This window comes from Triturus cristatus, chromosome 8, assembly GCF_964204655.1.
Source record: "Triturus cristatus chromosome 8, aTriCri1.1, whole genome shotgun sequence".
NCBI lineage: Eukaryota > Metazoa > Chordata > Amphibia > Caudata > Salamandridae > Triturus > Triturus cristatus.
In genome coordinates, this window is record NC_140591.1 from 1,531,470,578 (window position 1) to 1,531,496,152 (window position 25,575).

The window sequence follows — 25,575 nt, forward strand, 5'->3', positions numbered from 1 at the left end:
ACTCCATGGATTCCCTTACTGTCTCAAACTATCTTCAAAACCTGCTGCATCTTATACAACGGCATCATAATGAGCACACCTGACCTGCATATCTGGCTGACAAACTCACTATTTCTAGTGACTCTAGGCACACCTACAGTCAGGACAGCGTCTGACTGGAATCAAAAAATTGCAAAAACAAAAAAACAAGCACAGGCCCTCCTGCATCTATGCACCCAGGATCCTGAACACCATCCTCCAATCCATCAGCACCACCTCTGCTCCAATGTAGGAACGAACTGAAGGTACCCCTCTTTAAAGAATACTTCATCCCAATGCAGTAACAGTCCACCCCTTCTCCCAGACCACAGCTCGTCTAACTCCTTCGACCCAGTAGAGTGCTCCGCTGCCTCTTTGCCAGGTTCATACTATACAAATAACACCCACATACATACAAGATCTCCAAAATGATGCCAGCCTTTGAAGGAGCTCTAATACTTTTACTTGATTATGTGGATTTTGCTGCTTGTTATGCCAGAACTAAAAACTGTTTCATTCACCTGCTTACAGGTTTCATCTTTTTCTTTAGAGAGGGCATTTATTGATTACTGTTGACAAATGTAATATCTTAGTGCTAGGGAAGAAGCCAACATTTTAGGAATAAATCTTGGTCAATGGGAAACAACAAACAAATATACATTATTTTGCTTATTTTTGGATTTATTTTTCTTTGGGTGATGTTGGAAAGACCAGCTTCTAAAATCTAAAAAACCTTGACCTCAGCCTCTGGGGGTCTTGGCATTTTTAACATCAGTTTTGAGAGCTGTGCAGTCTTGTATGCATTGTCAGTTTATACTGTCAAATCTGTCTGGAAATTCCCTATCATAAAACTAATTGAAATTGATATATCTAGCAATAGTTGTTTCTTCTGAAGTCAGCTTCTACTTCACCTCTCTGTTCTGAGCTTGGCCTGGACAGAAGTTTACAAAGAACAGACCTGCATCCATGAATCTACCGGATACTGTCATAGACCAATTTAGAGGTCACCCAGGGACTCAATGGGGGATCTGCTCGAAATGGAGAGAGAGCAACTGCCTTTTACTTTGGTTGATCTGTATCAAGAATCTTGCTATTCCTGCCTTTGACATAGACTGGACAATATTACAAAGGCTGACCACAAGATAGTTACTGACAAGCTATGGGTGTGGATTACTGGATACTTCTATTTTAGGTGGGTCAAATGACAAATAGAAAAGTGAAAAACATTTTTCTAGCATGTGCCTCTTTAATAAAGATTGCATTTGAAGAATATGCATTTGTTCTGTTTTGCTCTCTTTATAGAGTTGTGAGAAAGAAATGCCCTGTGTTACAGAGTTTGAGATATCATTAGCTTGGCGGTTCAGGATTGATAAGGAGTCTTTCTTTGCTCTTTCTCCTAGCTTCTGGTTATCTTTAAGGGCATCCCATCGCTACCAGGAGACGTTTTTGGGTCCATTCTGAATTTACCATCTGGACAGAATAAGAGTTCAGGACAAGGGACTTTTATTCTGTTAATAGTAACTATTTTACCTTTTGTGTGGGGCCCCGTGAAGTATTACAAATGATTTTAACTTGCTCCTTATGCATTTAAAAAAAATCTATTTTTGAAGAATCTATAAAAGTTTTTACTGCATTAAATGAATTTCATAAAGATTGTTGGCATGAAACCATACATTGTATTCTTTGATGTGTCATTTTATTAAAACATGTTTGCACAATAACCCAAACATATTATGCTGTATATCTCAGGTCCTTGGCCTGACCAGTGTAAGGGGATGCTCAATTTAGGAATGTAGATGAATGCATGTTCCTACTTTGTACAATGCTTAGAAGCTAGGCTTTCCATTTGCTTCTTAAAGAAGGAAATAGCATATCTTACCTTCCCTGTATCTTCAGGTCCAGGCTGCAGGGTGACTGAACAGGGTAGATTGGGAGGAATCTGTAAAATAAGCATGGAAGCATTTAGAAAATAACTTTATTCCAGCTAAGACATATAGCAATGCAGAAAATAACCAAACATGACAGGTCAATCATGCTGTTATTTAAATTCCCAATACAGCTGCCTTAATACATAGGAAGGGTGCACAGATGACCATATACGCTTAACGATGTTCAAGGTAGACCAGGTCCCAAGTGAGAAAACAAGAATAGAACATCAGAAAGTATGGAGTGGCACAGGTCAAAAATGATTAGTATAGATAATCTGCTATAGCATTTTAGTACTTGTCTTTCTGTTTAATCCATAACATTTTACCTTCAGTGGTAGAACTACCTATTAGTACTATTACGTTTCTGCCTCTAGCTATACTCTGTATAATTACCCATTGAATTAGTTAAAGCTGCCTACCTTCTGCTTGAGACTAGAACCAGAGTAGGTCTTGGGTAGACTTCAGTAGCGGACGGAAATTCCACAATTATTCCAGTGATTTAAAACAATAATATTTCCAACTGACCAGTGTGTACAAGATGGGAATGGACCGAAGAGCCAAAGAAATCAGATGAATAAATGCCAGTATGTTATTGGTGAGCGGAGAAGGGCTACCAAACGAGACCCCTCTCTCTACTTTTACCGCAGAGTGGAATGATTTCTGCTCTCCGCTCAGCAGACTGGTACATCCCCTGTCCCCACTCTGGAAAATTCTCCCCAGGTCCTCTTCCTTGGTTTTAATGGGTCTGTTAGTCACTCCCACACCTCCACAAGGCCCAACCCTATTTCCCCTAAACAGTAGACAGAAAACGTGCCGCAAAGGCAAGTCTTTCCCTGTCCACTCATTAGTTTCACTTAGAATAGATAATAACCCTCTTGGTAACAGGGGTGGGCCATATGCACAGGACCCTCTCCATGGATATACTACCATCTTTCTTGCTCCAAGCTCAGCTTATAGCGCCCCCTGTCTGCACTTATGAAACGGGTAATTACCGTTTGTTGAAATGGTCCATTTGAGTTAGTAGAAGTCATTGCCAGAGAAGAAATCAAGAGACTGTTCAGGGCATCCTTATGGGTTGTTCCAATGGAGCAGCCTTGGTCCAAAACCCTATAGACTTTAACCACATTACAAAAGCTTAACATAAAGCTTGCTGATGTGATGTACATGTACAGTATTGTGTAGTGTGTGATCAGTAAAAAATTTTTTCTTTTTCAAAGGCTACGCTCATATCTAGAAGGTTTACTGACTTATGAGTCTCTAACCCCACATCACCTCCCTAATGTCTGAAACCAATATTCTCAAAATTCAGCAATTTCACACTATTGGAGAACACCATGTTAGATGACCTTAGCATAAGCTTATAATTGCTACAGTTTTTGCTTAAGATTTTCACAAAGAGGTTCAGAGTTTTTACTATGTATTGGAAGTGAAGGACTTTACACACTTGAACAAGCCTTCAAGAAAAAATATATGCCAGGTCCTCAGCTGCGCTGCCAAGCATGATAGCCACCACCCTTATGTGCACTGACCCATCAGCTGTACGAATCCTCAAGTACATAAAGTATTGTCTCCCTGACTGTGCAGCGTGCAGTCCTGAAGACAGAAAAACCAGAAGCCTGAAAGGCTGTAATGGCTCTGAGAGAAGATGTGGGAGCTATCAGTCTGATCTCCCTGAACTTATGTTAAGAGGCCTGTCGGAAATGAGGTCATTAATTTGAGGAGGGGGGACCTCTACCAACTCAATAACCCAATCCAGGTAAAGTAAAAAACACAGCAATGAAAAAAAGTCTCTGCTCAACCTGTGGTAGCAATCGCACAAACGGCAGGCAATCCCCAGAGAAGGGTGTGCTAAATTCAAGCAGTACCAACAAGATTATGTCCAATTCAAAATTTTCTGGGGGGACTTTGCCATTTTTCTGAATTTGTACATTAGCCCTATTGATTTCCGTGTTAGAGGTTGGCCCTACTATCTTTCATTGGTGCGTGGTCGGCTTCTTTGTCATGTTATTCCTAGGCTCCCTTTGTCTAATATTTGTGCTAACATGTTACCACATGGTTATGATTTATATAACACTTTCATTTGGATCAATACATTATTTATCTATTAAACAATATAGCTAGTGGATGCCTTTTACCTCCAAATGTTTTACATATTAAGCCCTAAGCTTAGTTTATGACACCAAAATATGAGCCATGGGAATCCACTAGATGACTTCAGACAGACAGACCGAGCTAGATAGATTATTAGAGTTTATGGGGCGACCCTGTGTCCCTCGGAACCTGGGTATTAGTGATACAGAAAGCAGTTGGTTCTGTTGCGATAGACAGACAGACAGACAGACAGACAGACAGACAGACAGACAGACAGACAGACAGACAGACAGACAGACAGACAGACAGATAGATAGATAGATCTAGAGGTGTGCGGACAGATGGGCAGGCTGGGGGATAGATAGATAGATAGATAGATAGATAGATAGATAGATAGATAGATAGATAGATAGATAGATAGATAGATAGATAGATAGATAGATAGATAGATAGATAGATAGATAGATAGATAGATAGATAGATAGATAGATAGATAGATAGATAGATAGATAGATAGATAGATAGACAGACAGATTATTCTAGCTCTAAAGACATCCGTATTCACCCTGAATATTGCAGTACATGTTTAAATCCATGCAGGACCACTCAGCCTATTCGTGTCCAAAGTTTTAAAATGTAATAACATGGCATTAGGTAATAATAACATTTTACAAAACTACAACTTCCTCAGTCCGTGAAAACTCAAAATAGTTATCATTGATCTCACTCTGAAGGACTCTCACATTGAAGAAGAGAGACTGAGAATAATGTTGATCTAAAATGTATCTAGTTGCATGCCTTCACAGGGGGCATGTATCCTTATTTACATCAGAGCTGACCAATGCACAAGAATAAACCATTGTTTTATCAAGGTGTTGACTGGAAGTCATAACACAGAGAAAATGTAATGTAAGAGAATTTGATGACTTACACCATACCTCAAATGTGAAGGGGTAGGCGTGCTCGCCTAGCTTTTTGATGAGGCGTTCTTGCAGGCGTGTGAGGGGTTTCTTCTCTTCAGGAACTGGAGGAAAGGCTTGTATGTTGGCCACAAAAAGGTCCTTCCGAAAGGTCAGTCCCAGGACATCCAAATCTTCTCGTCCATAGCGGAATGCACAGGTTAACGTCACAAACACTAGGATATTGGAAGAAAGGAGTTGTGGAGGAGAGAAAATAAAAGCTGTTTCAATGGAAGAATTTCTTTACAAAGTGACGTGAATACTTGGTGTTAATTTGGCAATGGTGAGAACCTACCATCGGTGACAATTGGCAAGCAACAAATGTTGGAGTACCACTCATTTAAGAAACTGACTGCTATAAAATCCATTCCTTAGAAGTGGTAAAATCTCACTTCTCTGTTACTGCCTAAGTAATTATGACTAATTATCCAATCAATAGGTATAATTTGTTGCTAGGCACGTCCTGCAAACCCTGATTTTGTGAAACAGAAAGTCGTGAATACCAACTTGTAATTCAATCAATCAATCAATCATAGCATTTGTAAAGCGCACTACTTACCCGTGAGGCGCTAAGGGGTGGGGAATGCTGCTACTGTTCGAAAAGCCAGTGTTTGAGGAGTCTTCTGAAGATCAGTAGGTCTTGGGTTGCAGTAGGCGGATGGGTAGGGTGTTCCATGTCTTGGCGGCGAGGTGGGAGAATGATCTGCTGCCGGAGGGCATTCTTCAGATGCAGGGGACAGTGGCGAGGGTGCGGTCGGCATAGCGGAGCATGCACTTTGTTTATGTGTCACTAAGACACACAAATCATTTTGTAAATGAGGCCAAAGTTATACATGTACACACACCAACACACGTGTGCATTTGCTCACACAGCCAGTTTGGGGGCATTGGAGTCAGAGTCGGAAGATGATTTAGTGGAATAGTGGAAATTGGGCAGAGAGGAATAATACTTGTGTTTTTCAGATTTAGGAAGCGGGTTTTGAGAGCATGTTTTAATATGAGAAGGAAGGGTCTGTGCGGAGCTCTCTAGTAAGGGCATTCCACATTAGCAAACAAAATCGTCAGTACATTGAGGAGACTCTGGGAATTAAGACCGTTTTAGAGAAAAAATGGGTTTAAGATACAATATAATAGTTGGGTGCAGAGGGCTTTCAGTTGTTTGATCAACAATAGCTTGTGCATGGGTCTGATAGTCGTTGACAGAGCCAGAATGGAGAGTTGAGTTAAAATGAGAGGGGTGAGGCAGGCTAGGGGTCTGGAAGTTAAGGCTTTCGGTTTGATGGGTTGAGAGCAGAAGAGGTAGAAAAGTATGCAGCGTGGGTTGGATACTTGGCATATGGAAATCATCTCCATGGCAACCTATGCAGAATTGTGTGGAGAGAAAGTGTGGCTTACGTGTGTGGGGTGCAAGTGGATGATGACGGTATTTCTCATGGAGGTGATCTTTGCAGAAAATGATGATGCGAGGTCACTGACAGCAAGGCTGGGCAGGATATGGTGGCACAAGGGAGCGAGAGGTGGTAGTTAGAAGATGAAGACAATGTAGTACGTTGACATAACTGAATTGAGTGCTTTTGGAAGAGTATTGAGATCCTCTGCGAATGTCTGTGGGTACTTGGGGGACCAGATTTCCTTCATTTCCATCTGTGGCTTCAGGGCACGGTTGGAAGGTGAGATCTATGGCTAAAGGTGGACAGATGGTCAGAGAGAAGCTGCCATTATATGAGCTATTTTCTAGAACTGACTAGAGAGTGCTGTTCATATTGTCAATGGAGAAGGCATAAAAGAGACTAACAAGGACAGTGTGCATTTTATCAAGGAAGACAAGAATTGAGTCAGTGGGATTTTGTGTTTAGTCATGGGGTTTTGTTTGGGTTGAAGCAGAAATATGCTCACTAGCATAAGTGTTATGGAATGGTCAAAGGGGATGGGATATGAGCCAGTGATAGCAGTGGCTTATTACACTGTAGAGTTACAATGGATTGAGTATAGTGATAGCAATGTGTTTAAGGGTGTGTAAGAAATGTATTGAGTTGGTGGCAAGGATATGAAAGTGAGCATTGTCAGAGATACGTATACCCTACAAAGACAGCTGACTAGTTTAAAACAACCAATACTAATTCATCATGATTTGATCAATACATGTAAAAAGTGGTAGGAAAAGAGGAAAATAAACTTTCTAATTAGAAATAGGGTTTATGCCACTTTTCACAAGGTGATCATGGCTTTATGAAACTCTTAGGTATATATTTTATTTATATGGCAAACCCAGTGAAATAAAAAAACTAATTACAATAAGTACCTCTAGTTATAGGAAAATCTATAAAAAAAAAAGATTTCTTCCTCTCTAGATGAGCACAGAAAATAACAGCTTGCTGCCTGGCATATGTCTTAACTATACAAGGCATTGACAAAGCTGATATTGTGCTAAAACATGCAGTATTGGTACATTAATGTGAGACACAGAGGAAGGATCCAACAGGCTATAATTGTAAAGCAGTCTCTCAGGCAGTTCATTATAAGCACTTGAGGAAAGGTGGGAGGATACAGTTATATAGCCAACAGCATTAGGTGAGAAATAAATAGTGCACTGGGTTAAGTCAAAATGAAAATAGCAACCTCACAAGCCAATGACTGAAAGAGTTGGTGTAGGAAAGTAAATGATTGAAAGGGGCGGACCCAGCGCCCACTTGATGCAAATAGTTAGCAGCAGGTCTGTTTGACAGATGTGTTGTTAAAGCCAGCACCTAACAATGGAGTACTGCTTTCTGTAGCCTTCAATTATGCTGCAGACAGGTGATTGCTAAAGGAATACAGTGACAGCTAAATTGCCAGAAAATCAACAAAATAGAACACTGTTAATATTTCATTTTGAAGATAAAATAAGATGTTTGTTAAGTCAAATGTAATTAGGCTTGAGAAATCAGAGGTGTGTAATTTCTAGCGCCAGATGAAAGAGAACCTTGACTAGAAGTTTTCCCAACTCTCTGTGAATACTGGATCCAGACAAGTAAGTATATATTCAGCAATATGTATTTTGTTTTTTTCACTGGTAAAGGAGAGATGAATTAACGTTAGTATGACCACCCTGCTCCTCCACATATTGGACTCCCAGGCATCCTTACCATGGGGTCCATTCAAAGAGCCAAGCATGCAAGGGCCTGACTGCTGGTCCTTTATACCCCGCTGATCCTTAGTGCATCAACTGCAACAGTAAATGCTTATTTTAATATGTCATGTGGCATCCCCTACATGTACACCTCTGTCCACCTAATCCACCTCAAATACAATATGGAAAGAATAACACATGATCAATACTCCCCATGATCAAGTATTATAGGGCAGAGTGGCCAAAAAGCAGGTGTGCTGGGCTCCCTTTTCTTGAACGCAGATCCAATGTGCAGGGTTCATCTACCTATGCTAACTGAAAGGTCATCTGCATGCACTGACAGATATAGAGCAGACTTATCCCCCTTATCAATTACACTGGCTCTCTAAAGGCGCACTCTCAAACTGGATACCCCATCTGCAGCTTCAGTGAGCTACGGTGAGACACTTGACTGACCAAGGAGGCCTTGTGAGTGTAGTTTACTGCACTGTAAAAGGGCCACATTTAACTTGAATGAGGACCGAAACATGTTGAGTTTACTAAAGGCTTGTATTGCATACATCTTCAATGATTATTGATTTTACGGATGCAAGGAAGAAAGCTATAATAAAGGGTTTGCTTAGTGACTGCCTTCTATGCATTTTAACTGTAAGGTCCCATAATGAGAAGAACTTATGAATTCTCTTTTGCAACACATTAACTTGAGTGAGTGTACCTACTCTGTAAGTATTTACAGTATGCATTCATCTTCAAAAAAGCCTCCATCTGGATAAAAGTTCCCAAGGAAGATTACTATATACCTAAGTACTAAGTAAATTATGGTATCTGAGAGGCACCCAGTGATGAAGCATGCCACTGGATATGGGTGAGGGCAACCATTCTTTTTAAAGAAACACCTCCGGAAGGAGTCAATATGGTCTTTCCTTCTCTTATCCCCTTTACAATGGTCTTGCTTGTCTGTAACAAACCATTTGGCCCCCTGACATTTTTTGGGGGCAGCATATAACATCGCGTTGGTGCCAGGTTAAGATAGTAAAAAGCTTGTGGTGGACACAGGACTCTTTTTAAGAATATAGGGATTCTCGCCCAAACTCACCTTAATAAGGATTAGTGTAGTTCAATGCTTTTTCAAAAAGCGTTAGCTGCTTCCTGCAATTCTAGACTCCCTTTTAGGCTCAGTATTAAAAAGGGGATTCTCAATGAACCTAAACAGGCTGAGTACTTTGCCCACTGAAGACATTGATAGAAATGTATGGCCTAATTTGAAGACGGTGACAATGAGGCATCAGCCAAAACCATCTTCTTTCGGAAGCCGTGCACGATTCATAGGGTGGGGCAACGTTGTTTTCAAAACGGAGAGCAGCACTAGATGTGTCACTGGAAAAAGCCTTGCTGTAGACTGGGCACTCATCCACTCAAAGGCAATAAGATCAACGCAAAAGTAACCGCGACCTGTGATAACAAAAATGTGGTGCACCTTTTGAAATTCCTTTGTGGCATTGGAAACGTTGGCAAGACTGAACGCAAGATTAAAATTCGACTTAACGAACATAAAGTAACATTAGAACCATCAAACAGAAATCGGTTATTGCCACACAATTTGCAGAATTCAAACATAACATCAGTCAGCTCCAGTTCCTGGTACTTGAAATAGTAATCACCCAAAAAGGAAGTGACAATCGTATATTTTTATTGCAACGTGAACTGTTTTGGATTACATTTTTGGATACCATCGTGCCTAACGGTCTTAAAGGCTGCATAGAGTTTGGCTGTGTTCTCTAATCACTTGAACGTTGATTAACTGCCTGTGTTTCTTTATTAACTTCTTTTTATGTTCTTTCACCATTATTTCTTTCCCTCCGTTTCTTAGATTATTGTCTCCCACATTTTATTCACATTTCCTTATCTTTACTTTCTCACATTTATCTCTGACTTGAAATAACTTTTTTGTTTTTCTTTCACTATTTCTGCTAACTTTTAACTTTCTATTTGTCTTACTTTAATTCCTCTATTTCCATTTTACTCACTTTTTATATGCCCTTTCAGCCCTTACCCTTTTTTCTCCCGTATTCCTTTATGACGCTTCACTCCATGTTATACACACTACAACATGGCCCCACCTGTGAGCACCCTAGTTTATCCCATTTGCATTTTTATCTTTTCACCTTTCCTACATATGTTACGTTATACTCATTCATGTCTTATCACTCTCTTGCGTTATACATATGTCTATTCGTCATGTTATCAATATTTTGTTTCTCTTTGCATTCACTTCTGGGTCACTTTCTCATATATCCGGAACCTTCATGGTCACTGCACTTTCTTGGCATCTCTTCGTACTGCCGTGGCTTCTCCGCTGATGAAATTGTCTATGTTTTCATAGCGGTAAGCATTTGGAGCTAAATTCTCTTGCATGTTATTTATTTCACGCATTTTTCGGCAACTTTCGCATCCGGTTCCTTTATAACATCAGGGATAAGGTGTCTTTCTTCTTTTGCACTATTTTGGTGGCACTAATCCTACTTGGTCCTGCGGTGATTGTATCATCACCATTCACGTTTTTGCTCAACTACATGTCCTTTAATTCCATCTTTCAAGATATTGATTGGATCTATTTCCCCAGCTTGGAGACTTGTTCTCATATTTAATGTATGGTCGTGTTTCCTATTTACGAGCGTTCTTATTTGTTACTGTAGACACGTTTTCCCACATTTAGTACGTTGTTTTGACCACGAGCACACCTTCACTCCGCCCGTTTTTCAGACTCATATACCTTTCGTGTTGAAGCACGTTTTTTAACTTATGAGCACAGCTTTACTCAGCCTATTTTTTCAAATTTGAATACTACTTGTGTTACTGCACATCCATCCACATACATCTTTGACATTCTCTGCTTTTCCATTTTATTTTTTAGAATACATACCCCTGATGAAGGGCTTCAAAAGAAATGCATTGGGTCTGATCCCACCAATTTGCATGATTGCAATTTATTCATCTAGCTACGTTGCAGATGATAAGGTTTCCCTTGAAATGAATAGGAAACCCTGACTATGAAGTGACACTAAAGAATAAATATTTAACTTATTGGAGAAAGTTATTTTGGTTTATTCGATTAATTATCTCACTTGGAGGAGGGCTGTGCTACTGGGGGACGTTACCTGTCTGGATAACGCCATTTCATATGCGTGTGAAGAATGATGCCATATTGTGGCTCTTGGAGACTCTTTGTGATCTGACTGATCTGCACTATGGTTGAGGATACTTTCATCCATCTGGGGTTATTGGCATAGCTGTCATTTGTATGGAACTGTTGCTCATTTGTTCTTTGGCAACAAGTTGCCGACTGATGCCTGCAAGATTTTCAAGACATTCATGTATGTATGTCACCTTCTGTGCCTTCCATAGCTGGGCCGGGTTCTACTGCTGCTGTCCTTCTTGGTCCTTCTGCTCTACTGGCACTATCACACTGTCGGCGCAGCTCTGTTCTTTGCAGAATAGACCAACCATTGTTAGGCCTGGAGTCTATTACAACTGCTTCAGCAATTTTAGGTTCCCCAACTCATGCAGGTTTCCCTTTCCTCCTGCTTCTCCCGATGGTGTGTTTTGGTGCTGTGTGGTGTTCAGCCCCATCTGGGCTCCGACTCTTTCCTCTAATTTACATGGTGATTCTCACTTGTCTTGGTTTTGTGTTTTTTAGTCTTCCCCTGTTCATTTCTAACTGGACTGCTAGGAAGATATTTTGCCTTGGTTTGTGCTTTACATGTCCTCCAATTGCTCGGGCCTTGTCCTGTCTTCCTTTCATCTCCACAGCTACTGTTTCGTGCTGGATTTTTGTCTTGGGCATCCCTTTCAGTTCCATCCTGAATTGAGCATATTTTGTCATCTTAATGTCTTGTCCTGCTGTTCTTTTTCTGTTGAGGCATGCAGGGTTTCTGTTGCCTGTGATCTTTTGCTGGACTCATTCTCCTTTGTTCACGCCTTGGTTCCCAGTCCCAGGGGCATTCAGGCTTCCTTCATGCTGGCTTAGTCTCAAAGCCTGGTTAGAAATGCTTGCTATATATTCTTTAATGCTGATGGTTGTTTCTGGTCTTTGTTGGTCTTAAGCTTTGCTGTTTTTGGATCTTCTCCAGTTTCCGGGATTACTGTGTGTTACTGTGTATTCTCTATTTGGCTTGGAGTTGCTATGTCCGCTAGTTCTTTTCTGTTTGTTTTCCTGGCCTGTTGCTTCTTAGTGCCCAATTCCCGTAGGGGCAGCCCTTGAGGATCTGCAATGAGGCCATTTTCTCATGTTGCATCATAATTCATTCTTTTGGCCTGGTTTTGGCTCCACTGGTATTTGTTTGACCTGCTGCTTGCTGACTAGTAGGATTGATAGATGTATCTTGCAGGTACATAGCTGCTTCCAGTTCCACTGCATGTTTTCACATTGGTTATTCGGAGTGTGGAACTGTTCACTGGCCCTGGACTGTGCTAGCTGGTCTTCACACCCCTTGTGGTTTTGTGTGGTTCTTTCCTGTGTTACTGGAACAAGTATTTGTGGATTCTCCCATGTTTGACCTTAGCTTGTACCTGGTGCAGATGTTTGTGCCTGCTCATCCACTATTGGTTCTGGCACTATGACTGTGGTCACACTATTCTAGCTGTTGGCCAGGATGAAGTTTGGTCCCTTCAAGACTGTCTTAGTGGTTTGTTATGCCTCACATGGAAGGACTGTGATGAGGAAGAGGAATGCAGAGGTAATGTGCTGATAACATAAGTGATTTTCATTACTCCTAGTCCTACTCTTCCTTGTCACAACCTTTATGAAACTACCCATCCACTCGTAACTGTATGATCTTTGGTGTTGGCGTGTATGGTGTAGGAGGATGCTGGGAAGGGCAGCCATTTTATGTCACTCAACTAGGGAGGATAGGGCTTTCATTCACAGTTCTCATATTTGAATTTTTCCTGCCTCAGAGATGAGCTACACCTCTCAAGTAAGTACTGTGACAAGTGTAAGAGCAGATTTATTAATAAGATTAATGCTTATTTTCATATGTCTATGTTAGCAGGAGTAGGGCGAAAAACTAATCTACTGAGTCTCTGATCCAGTTGCACTGAAAGCTGACGAAACGTGTTTTTTAAAAGTTGTACAGTGTGCAAGATTTCTCTCGCTCATTTTGAGATTTTCCTTTTTCATAAAATAGACGAAAATGTGGTCTGTTCTGTGATGTTGTTTATTTCCACTTTTTCTATTAATGTCCTTTGCCAGAAAACATTTAGCATGTTACAACTGTTAAAGGCTGATACTGACTGCTGGTTCAACTCTCTGTCAATTCATTCTACTAAGTTCATTGTTCTATCGTTCAATGTTATTTCCATCTGCATGTAGGGTAATGGGAATCATTGTTTATTCATTTAAGTGACCTTTGGGTGCTAAGAAACTATGAAAAGTGCCTCCTTTGTGATGTATGCCAGAGCGTTTTCCTTATTCTTACTGAGCAGTCCTTACTACAATTTGCTCTTTGATTCTTACTGAGAATATATTTGAGGTTAATCCTATGTTATCCTCTTGCTGAATTGGATCAGCATTTTGCTTTCTGTAATAATTCTTCATTTTAAATAAATCTTTATGTTTTGGACTTTGAATCTTGTCTTGTGAAGGATTTCTTTATTTGCCTATGGCCTTCGTCCTCTGGGACTCTCACAGCCTTGATCGTCAAATATTCTTTTTGAGAAAGCGAAGCACAGACACAAGGAATATAAGAGCTAAAAGTAATGAATAGTAGCATACATAATAGGACATGAATTACCAATGCCACAGACATTTAAGATGGAATTTATTGAGGGAGTAAGTCCATGCTGCTATTTTTATCTCCACATTTACAAGATAGACAAAATGTTGCATTTACTGATCTACTCAAATGAGGATTTCTAGTTGAAGAGAAGGTACATGTAAATGGAAAATTATCTAACAAAGTCTAGTGTAATAGTATGTTAATGAAGAGTGTGAAAAGGGATAGAGGAGGCTGGCATCTACTCTATTTGATGAGTTAAGCACTATAGGTGGAATACATAACCAGGTAAATTCTACCTACTCTCTCAAGTTTCCAGTAGCAAATCAGACCACAAACAAGTTTTACAAACTGCAGGCGGCCACCAGGTGGGTTTATAGCGTGCAAGATGAATTCCATCACTCACTCTCTCGTGGAATTTGGGGTTTGAAAATCATATTAGTGTATTGCATCTGAATTTTAGCATTTTTCATTTTTTTAAATGAAACATGATTTACCAAAAGCATTTTAAAAAATCCCAAAATGTTCTAATTGAAAAGTCTCTGTGCAGATACAGCCAATTAGTAAGTCTGCCCACATGAGAGGAAGGAAAGATGTGTGGATTCTAAATCATCCAAGGTTCAGTCTGGCAGTCAGTAGGGTAGGAGACCAAGAGTACCTGTGGAGGTCAAAGGGTTGGTGCCAGGATGTGTTAGTAACTTTTCTTATTTAGAGAATATGAGTTCCAATCTAAAGGAACTAAAAAATTAAGAAAAGTCAACTATGTAAGGCGGTAGCAATGCTATCAGTATCTGTGCCCCACACTTTTAAACTGCGTATTTGGCTAACGTCTTCTTGGATCAAGCGTTCCAGTAATTACAATGTGAACGTAAATTGTAAAACTTAATTTCTTAACAGTGAAGAACATCGCCAATAGTGCTCAAATTGTACAACAAAAAATCACTCAATTCATCTCAAGTTGTGTCTTGCAGCAGTGAAGATAATATTAGCAATTGTACAAAAGTACAATATATTTTTCTAGTTCTTTGTTGTTCAACAGTGATCCACAGAGGGTGGAACCATGCCAGGATGAGTTATGCACCATAAAAATAGACATAACATAAGATATCATATTTCAGGATAAACACTTGGAAACATATATATATTAAAATGTGTCTAAATGGGATACATTATACTATAAGTGATGTTCTAGAAAACATGTCCCTGGCTCTTGTAGGGCAACACTGGACCTCCCTATTTTGTTCCATACTGATCTCTGGGAAGGAGCTAGTTTCATCCCAACCAGTACACACACCTATAAAAGGATAATTTATAATGGAATAGTGATCACCATGTGGTCTTTTGAGTTAAAACTGAGAACAATGTTAAAGAGACTAAAACATTATTCCTTTTCTATATGGGTGTAGGACAGCAGTTCTTAACCTTTTGACTTGGGTGGACTCCAACTGAATCACTAATGGATGCTAGGGACGCCAAACAAAGCAATGTCTAAAATTTTAATCTCAGAACAAAGCACAAACATGCAGAAACAAACACATCAAACAAGTACAGACATAAAGAAATTAGTAGCCGGGTATGGTGGCCTAATGGATTAATGTGTTCACTGGAGGGACCTGTTTTTGACCTAATGGTCACAGGTTCAAATCACAGTGGGTCGACTCAGCCTTTCATCCTTCTGAGGTCCATAAAATTAGTGCCATTGAGTTTAGTAATAATAAACATCTGTTATCCAGTGCCAAGATACCCTTCTGGGTGAATGTGCACTTTACAAATGCACATGTTATGTTAGTTCACAAATAAAAATTCAAAAAAGTCAGAAATGTTAAATTTAAAGAGAAGGTTGGAGCTTTTCAAAAGGTAGTTTTATTTCTAAGAGATTAAGCAATCACTTTGTCATTTTTGCCCCTAATCCATGATAACTTTTTTTTGTCGCATTCATTTGAGACCTCTTGTCGTCCAGACTAGATTCCATTTGCTGTACTGGCACTGCTCGGAGGAATCAAGCTATGGATAACAACTTAAGTTTTAGCCTCCAATTTTAATTACCTTCACATTTACATAGGTGTCTTAAAATGTACAATTTTATTTTTTCCTGCTTTATATATGCTTACATCTTTTAGAGTAATGTAGGATACAATAAATGCCTGACTTTGAAAAAGAACATATCTACAATCCTTAAAACACTTTACTAGACAAACTCAATATGGTAATTGTTGCAATGCAGTTGGATGTGATGGGAGAAGCAGTATATTGCAATTACAACATGTAAAATTAATTAAAAACAGCACATACTACATTTAAAATAGTTCTTTTGCAGAAGAACTCAGTCATTAGAAAATCAATGTACTTTAATTCATATTATGTAAACTGAGAGAAAATAATACAAAATTAGTTTGCTCTGTTGTCTTGCCCTGGACTAAAGTTTAAGTATGAAGACCATCCTATTTGCTCCTTTTCTTATTACACAAACAACCAAAATAGTGACAAATAAATCTGCTCCATGTTTTGCAATGGCGATGAACTACATTTACTAAGAACACAGCAGTTTGTGAAATGGTTTCCTTTTTATGCAAATGGCTCTCATGAATACCTACCCAACCCCTCCCACTCCTATGCTGTGATCCTAATATTGCACTTTAGAACATCTATAGACCCCCCTAAAACAAAAAATGTACAACAAAACCTTAAACCATAAGATAACCACCTGTACATGTATCAAGACATTTTATTAAATAAAATCATGGATAGAAAGTTAGAACTGGTTACCTTTTCTCTCTTTCAAATATTCAGGGTCAACCAAGACAACGCCATCTATAAGAAAACAAACATAATAAGTATCAGATAAGGGTGAAATCTTTGAACAAATCTAGAGAAACAATGATTGTATTGTATTACACAGTTTCACTCCTCCTTAAAATCCATATCCATTGGCTATATCAATGTCTCATTACACGACAGATACCGGTGAGAAAATAAATTAATTCCGTACCTTGCTACAAATGGGAGACGTTAGACTGGGTAAGGAATGCAGCTTTAAAGTAGATACTATGATTTTAATAAAGATAGGACACTTTTTCTACCAACATGGAGATGCGATAGAAGGAAGGATACCCTACTACAGTGATGGAGGTTGGTCATTTATGAACATGCCCTTAAATTCTTCATTTGAAGATGTGGTCTAGTAGCTAAAGGGCTAACCTTACACTTTGAAGTATGGATTCAGAGAATAGGAAGGAGGCAATTATGTGCAATACTATTCCACAGAGCAAGTGACAATTAAAGTCGTACTAAAACAATTTGCATTCATGTACATAAATCTGCATGTTGACTCATGCCTGGTAAAAGGTAGCCTGTATGTTCATCTCAGATGATCCATTGCCAATGATGGTGGTATGCCTATCCAACTTTGAAGAAGTCCTCTATTAATACAAGCTTTGTAAAACAACACTCGTGGTGCTGACAAGCGTCCATGTGCTTTCAATTATTTTTGGATAAAAAGGTCCTATAAGTTATGAGGAGCACAACAGTGTCCCTTCATGAATACTGTACTGATAGGAAACCCTGGAACCACTCCCATCACCAGTTATCTTTCAAAAGTATAAAAATAAAATGAGTACTGTGCATCATTGACTTTTGAGGACTGTGGACAACACTTGCATGTCTGTGAGAGCGGCTGTCGAGACCGCTCTCAGTTATAGATTGTTCTTGAGGACAACGGTGTATGAAACGGAGCAGGTTATACCCAACTTTAAAAGAAACAAATATTAAAATAATAATTAAATCCAAAACCAGTAGAAATAAACACTTATCCACCAGCTTCTCTTTGTTAACACGGCCTCAGCATCTAAATGGACAATGATAAAACCATGGCCAGTGCAGCTAGTAATCTAAATCCAGGAGCCAGGATAAAACCCAGACAGCAGCTCGCACCTGCAGTTCTACTCCAAAAGCAGGTTACATACAATATAACTATGAATATTTTATTTTATTTCCAGATCCTAAACTATATAACACTGTTCCATTTCATTTGATGTATAAAGATAATGTATAAAACTTAAGAAAATAATTAAGAGAGTTTCTCTTCAGTGGTGCTAAGTAAACACATGGCTAAAGCCCAGCAGTCCCAAGTAGCACTTAACTGTTGATGTTCATTGTATGTTCTGTTGTTTTGTTAATTTGTTATGTTGCTGTGTCAAGGTACTGTGTTGTGATCAATGGCGGGGTAGGGTGCGGCAGGGGGAAGCCGACAGGTGATGGAATTGATATTAATTATTTATTTAATTATACCTATACCTTTGTCTGTCGACGTTCCCCCATCCGCTCCGCCACCGCCCCGCCCCACCGCGTTCACCTGTGCCAGCCACCGCTGGTTGTAATACAGTTGTGTTTTGTTATTGTTGCTTTATACAGCCACCTTCATCGTCTTCACACAAGGCGGCCACATTTCTAGTCAAAAACAGCACATTTCAGAAGAGTTTCAATGGGAAACAAACAATTAGCACTAACCACTGTTACTATATCACTGTCAAAGCTCTCAATGTTTAAATGATCCCAATCAGCTCTAAGCCATGCCCCAGCTCATGTCTTAAAATACCACTTTCCCTCAATCACTTCATCTGATCCGCAGAGGCTGCTCACAATGTTCACTCTAAACTAAACATGCTCTGGGGACTATTGGCATCTGGACAGTCAATCAAGATGCACAGAATGTCATCACAGAGTCTTATTAACTGGCCTCCTTCCAAGCACTCTAGTGTGAGCTGAAGAGACTCCAATGTTCTTCTCACATTCCCCTACCCTTGTCCAGGCTTCAGCAGTAACGACGATCACTGCGGTGGTTTGCTGGTGCCAGGAATCACTCCTAAACTGAGGGTAAAGGATGCTGTGCATCCCATGTGGCTATCAGTAAAACCCAAGTAGACTTTCTTTATTCTCTTCCAGACCCACAACTCATGCGGACAGAAATTATTTCACAGTAAGGTCTCTGGCACCGGTCACCAATGAGTGTGAAGCAAGTCTTGGAACCATAGGATGATTGAATCCCACTGTATACAAAACAATTTAGCATAATCATTGTGCCGAAATTCACAACCCTTAGTTACAATAGGACCTCACATCTAACACACCCAGGGAGTGAAAATATTGAGAAGCTTTTGCTGTCATTTAATGCCAATCTTTATGATTTTGTGTGTGTTCTGGATTAATAGGTTTCGAAACTATAGAAGACAGAACCTTTGGAATGAATGTTATTCTTACATTAAACAAATGCCAAGACCACCATTTACAAAGCCATTTTTCCTAATAATTCAGGATCCTGATTTGTTCTATATCATATAATTTGTGGGCATTTCCATCCTTTTTCATCTGTATTTGTATTTGCTCATCTTACCTGTATCATTTCCTTTTTTTATTGTATACCTTTGAAATATGATATGTTTTTATTTCCATGGACCCTCAATTGATCACTACTGGAAGCCAGGGACATTTTCTACAATTTATACCTTAAAACAGTACACAAAAATAAAGGAATACGTGTACATCAAATACGCTAATTACAAAATATTATAGATTTAGTCACAAAAATATCATATGCAAAAATCTAAATTGTAATTTATAATCACAAGGTTGTAGAGTTTGAAAATGTAGTGTTATTTCTAAAACACAAATTGATATACTAGACTTCAAGATATTATTTTGTCTTTTTCACTAAAGCATGCACTCTGTTTGTCACTGTTTACAAGTACTTCAATTGGGCCCCAATCCTGCAAACTAAGGGTCTGATTACGATGGCAGCCGGACTTACGTCTGACCGCCATTGTATCGGGGCTGGGACCGCCCAACAAGCTGCCGGCTGTCCCGCACCCCGAATTACAATGTGGCCACCTTCAAGGCGGTCGCAAAGTATATTTTTTGTATTGCAGCGTGTGCTGCTGGCTGCAGCACATGCAACAGTCCAAAAAATGCATATTGTGCATATGCCTGCACTATGTGGCAGGAACTAGGCGGTGCCTGCCACATGGTGCAGGGATATGTACGGGGGCACCTTAGGTGCCCCCCAAAACCCAATACTGAGGGCTAGAGGGAAACATGGGCCCACTATGGGCCCCCGTTGTCCCTGCCTGCCAGCCTTTTCATGGTGGGTAACCCACCATGAAACAGCTGGCGGGGAGGTACATCATAATCACTACAGCGGTGCCTGGCAGGCACCACCACCATTGTAGAGATCGGAGTGGCCTTCGACGGTCGTGGTGGTCGGTCTTTCCACCTGCCACCCCTCCGCCTGCCATCCTAATGTGGCGGGCAGAAAACATGCTTACGATGGCGGTGAGACTGTGAGCAACAGGCTGTCGGTGGCGGTCTCATCATCATCGTAATCAGGCCCTAGATTCCTATTGCTGTACTTGTGCTCCTCCCACAAATAAAGATAAGACTACAAACCTTTATCCTCCAGTGTCAAATTCCTTCTCATGTAGCAGTTGTAAATTTTAAATTTTAAATTTTTTATGTATATACTTCGTGAATATGCCAATATTATGTAATTTTCTAAATAGTCGCAGACCCTACTAATAGGCATTGTGGTCCCTCAGGGTCCATGGACCGTGGGTTAAGAATCACTAACTTAACCTGTTATGGGTATTCACACTTCCATACCTTAAGGCTTGTGATTTGTTTTTGAACTCCGACTGGTTTGCGACCTTTTTTGTCCAATCCAAAACAATCTGGCCCACTACAGTCTAAAACAATCGGCCCCACTTCAATCTGCCTCACTCCAATCTGCTTCACTTCAATTGGAATCAGTCTGTCCCACTGCACTCCAAAAGAGTTTGCCCCACTGCAATCTGCCCCACTCCAATCCAAAACAGTCTGCCCCAATCAATACAAAACAATCTGCCCACTTCAATCCAAATAAATCTGCTCCACTCCAATCTGTCCCACTCCAATCCAAAACAAACTGACCCACTCCAATCTGCACCACTTCAGTCTACCCCACTCCAATCCAAAACAATCTGCCCCACTCCAATCCTAAACAATCCAATCCACCCCACCCCACTCCAATCCACCTCACCCCAATCTGAATCATCTAACCCAATCTAATCACTCCACCCCACCCCAATCCAGCCAAATCCATTCTACCCACTCCAATCCACCTCACTCCACCCTACTCCAATCCACCCCATTCAAATCCACCTCAATCCAATCTACCCTACCCCAATCCAGCTCACCCTACCTCATTCCAATCCACCTCAATTCAATCCACCCCAATACAATCCACCCCACTCAATCCAATCCATCTTGCTCCAATATAGTCTACCCCACAGCAATCCAATCTACTCCACTCCAATTCACCCCACACCAATTAAATTCTCCCCACTCCACCCCATTACATTCCTCCCTACTCTATTCCACCGCACTCTACTCCAATCTACATCACCCCACTGCACCCCTCTCCAATCCACCCCACCCCAATTCAATCCACCAACCCCACCTCAATTCACCCCACTCCAATCTAACCCACCCTTTCCAGTCAACTACACTCCAATCCACCCACTCTTTCCCGATCCAATCCACCCTACCCCATCCCAGTTCAGTCTACCACACTCAATCCAATCCATCCAGCCCACCACATTCCAATCCACCACACTCCAGTCCAATCCACCCCACTCTAATCCAACTCACCCCACTCCAATCCACCCCCTCCAGTCCACTGCAATCCACCCCTCCACTCCTCTCTAATTCATTTCACCCCAAACCACCCTAATCTAATTCAATTCACCCCAATTCAATCCAATCCCACCCTAAACTAATCTAATTCACCCTACTACAATCCAATCTACATCACCTAAGTTCAGTCCACCCCACTCCAATCCAATCTACTCCATCCAGTCCACCCACTTCAATTCACTTCTCTCCACTCAATCCAACCCACTCTACCCCAGTCCAATCAACCCCAATCTACTCCACTACCTCAATCCACTCAAACCCACTTCACCCTATTCCACCCCACCCTACTCCACTCCACGGTACTCCACTCTGCGGCACTCCACGACACTCTCTGCCGCTATACCACTGAACTCTACTCCTTCTACTCTACTCTACTCTAGGACACTCCACCCTGCTAACCTTTAGCGATTCTGAACTGCAGCCACATTGGTGTACAACATGGCAAAAATACATTGTCAAACCCAAGAGCTCCTGTATAGGTGAGAAGTATTGGCTTTGACAATGCTTGTTTTACATGTTACCCTGCTACTAATATACTAATCAGTCTCAGAATAAAATGCCCATTCGCAAGAACTAGCGAAACTGTTGCCTCATTAGTATGTATGAGACAGGAGCCTTTTTTGTGGCACCCTGAGGTGTGTAACCCTATGTTGCACTGAGGATTCTGGGATTGCTAGTGGTGTGCTAAGTAAAGATGTGGTATCAGTTACTGATAGTGTGCTTGAAAACAATACAAAGGTAAATTGCTGCTTTGATTTATTGTCAATTTGGTGTCCTGTCCCTTTGGCTAAGGAAGACCCCTTTCATACTTTTGTGATCTGTTGTGATTCTGTGATTGAGCCTGCAATGGACAACAGACGTTAGTCCATGCATTTACATTGCTTGAATTCCAATTTTTTTCTAAAACAGAAGGCCCCGTCCTTTAACTGGACAAGGGGTTGCTTTTGAAACAAGCATTTGCAATGCAATCGGTCTCGCCTTTGGGACCCTATATGTATTGAGCTATGCAGTACATTAGCCTGGGTGCTGAAACATCTACTGTTGTTTAACATGGAAGGAAAGTAAGCACCAAACTGCGTGACACACCAGGTACGGGAACTCATGGAGAGAAACATTGCCCTTCAGCGGAAAATGGTATAGTCCAAAGCTCTGTTTTTAATATAAAATCAGGGCCTTCAGTGGTCATATCACTGAAAATACAAGATTTGAAAAAAATATTATTGTCTATGGGTGCTCTTGGAAGACAATTTCTATGGACTGGAATCTAGAGAATGCTTAAGTGATTCTGGTATTTTACTGACCTCTGCTAGGTGTTTGCTATCAAGAAAGTTAAATAGAGGAAGTTGCCAGAAATGTTTTAAAAAGAAAGTCCCTCAGCAGAAAGCAATTCTGGCATTTTACTGACCTCTACTGGTTGTTTTCTATCAAGACAGTTAAATAGAGGCAGTTGAACAAGCAGAAAGCAATTCTGGTATTTTACTGACCTCTACTGGCCGTTTGCTATCAAGGCAGTTCTAGAGGCAGTTGAACAGAAAAAAAAGTCCCTAAGCGGAAGCAGACAAGTCCTAAGGCTGATCTCCAGAGCCCACAAAGTACATACACATATAAGTATATACTAAAGTATATACAAGACGTCTCGAATGCTCGAGCTAAAAACAATGAAAGTTAATCCTTCCAACAACTACAAACCGAATTTGACCTACACAAATCCCAGTTCTACCGATACTTACAGCTTCGACATGCATTGATGCCGGCGGTGCGTTCACTGACGTCCCTGCCAGAATATCACCCCCTAGAGAGTCGCCTTTTGACGGGGGACCTCGGCCCTCATAAGATCCGCCAAATCTATCAAACCCTTACAACACGCGCGCAACACAATCTCCATAAGACACGTGAGCGTTGGCAGGCCGATCTCCCTGACCTTACAGATGATGATTGGGCGGAGGCACTGGCGAGCCCCCGCTATACTGCAGTTTCCACTAGACATCGCCTGATCCAATATAAATACCTACACAGGGTCTACTACACTAGAACGCGATTGTGGAAAATGGGGGTGATTCAGTCCCCGATATGCTTACGTTGTGGCGCGACCGAAGGCACGTTCTTACATACAGTATGGCTCTGCGTAGTGATACAACCCTATTGGCGCAAGGTCCTTGGGTGTTTGGGGAGCGTTCTGGCCTGGGAGCTCCCGTTCGAGCCAAGACTCACACTACTACATAGCACCGAGGACATTGGGGGGGAACAGATATAAACAGCACTTACTGTTTCTGGGGCTCGTGTTGGCGAAGCGGGATATAGCGCAGAGCTGGAAGGAGACCTCCCCACCCCGCCTAGGCAAGTGGAAGAAAGCCATGGACCAATGTATGATGGCAGAGATTGCGGTCTTTGTGGCACGCGGCTGCCCCCGGAAACACTGGAGGATATGGAGGAAATGGGCCATATACAGGGGTGTGGACCTGCCACAACTTACTCCAGATGATTCCGGGGATCCCATAGAACGCCTGTTGAGACAGGAGAGATAACTACAAGGTGTGGGGTGACTGTGTACAAACATGTGTATCCTGGGGGATGTACTTGCACCATAATCTCTGGATAACTGTGCTGGTTGTTTGTTTAACAAAATCAATAAAATATGTTGTTAAAAAAAAAAAACAATGAAAGTTGACATTGGGAATGCAACTGGGGAAGTCTCAGGGGTCCCCTCTACCGCTGCCTTCTCCCTCAGTGCCTGAGGAAGCTTACAGGTCCCTGTAATTGATCAGGTGTGGCCACTAACCATTGGTACAGTTAGTGCATATGTACTTCAGGAGAGGAGAACGCGCATCACATGACTCCTCTCTTTCGCGAGTCAGTAGGCTCAAAAAGTGTATTTTGTGAGTCAGAGCATTTCCAACAGGCGAAGTACACTTTGGAGATTGCAACCTACATTTCTGCGTTAGCAAAGACTAATTTTTTAAATCACAGACTTTGCTTTTGCATTGATTCTTAAAAGAAAGGCTTAGGGTGCTTTAAGCATCATTGTAAGGCATCAATACCCCTGTGAAAGCATTAGCGTTGTAGTACACAAATGTGCACACCTGCAGTTATTTGGGCTCAAGTCCGAAATCGTGCCCCTTTTTTAACTCTGAATGCTCTCAATCAGCACAGCCTTTGACCTGGGCCTCGAGAGTCATGATTGACAATATTGCGACTAGTCAAAATGTATCAACTTTCAACATTTTTCCATTTTTAAAAATGAAGGGAGGCAGTAAAACTGGTAATCTTCCTTTGAAGTTATAAGTAATAAATAAACACAGAAACTGCGACCTTACGTATACTACCTGCACACTGAGACACACAATATAGAGAAACACATGCACAGAGAGTAGATTTACAAGCATAAGTGAAGACAGATCTACACCTATTACAAGCATTGGCAAAACCAATAGGTCTCGCCTACGCGAGAGCTATTGGCTTTGGCAATGTGTTTTAGCAGTGTTGTACACCAGTCTGGCTGCTGCTCAGCATTGCTAAAAGTCAGTGGGGTGGGGTGGGGTGGGGTGGGATGGAGTGAAGTAAAGTATGGTAGATTGGAGTTGCGTAGGGTAGATTGGGATAGAATGGAGTGGGATAGGCTGGGGAGGAGGGGGTAGATTGGATTGAGTTAGATTGGGGTAAACTGGAGTGGATTGGTGTAGATTGGAGTGGAGTGGGTAGATTGGAGTAGAGTGGAGTAAATTGGAGTGCAGTCAGATAGATTAGAGTGGAGTGGAGTGGGATAGATTGAGCTTGACTGGAGTGCAGTAGGGTAGAATGGGGTGGTGTGGGTAGATTAGGTGGATTGGAGGGTGGTAGATTGAAACGGAGAGGGTAGATTGGAGTAGATTTGAGTGGAGTGGGGTAGATTTGAGTGCGGGAGATTGGAGTGGGCTAGATTGGGGTGTGGTAGAGTGGGGTGAGGTAAAGTGAGGAGGTGTGGGGTGGGGTGGGCT

General features: G+C 41.1%; 1 protein-coding gene across 6 annotated transcripts in view; it reads right to left on the reverse strand.

Annotated features, from left to right (window-relative positions):
• The window catches only part of ARRB1 (arrestin beta 1), a 793,940-nt gene that overhangs the window by 147,254 nt on the left and 621,111 nt on the right, over window positions 1–25,575 (reverse strand). For all 6 annotated transcript variants that reach the window (XM_085623377.1, XM_085623373.1, XM_085623376.1 and 3 more), the window contains 3 exons: window positions 16,646–16,690; window positions 4,976–5,172; window positions 1,898–1,957 (listed from right to left, as the gene is read on the reverse strand). In XM_085623377.1, coding sequence (XP_085479503.1) covers window positions 1,898–1,957; window positions 4,976–5,172; window positions 16,646–16,690 — 302 coding nt within the window. The remainder of the gene's footprint in view (window positions 1–1,897; window positions 1,958–4,975; window positions 5,173–16,645; window positions 16,691–25,575) is intronic.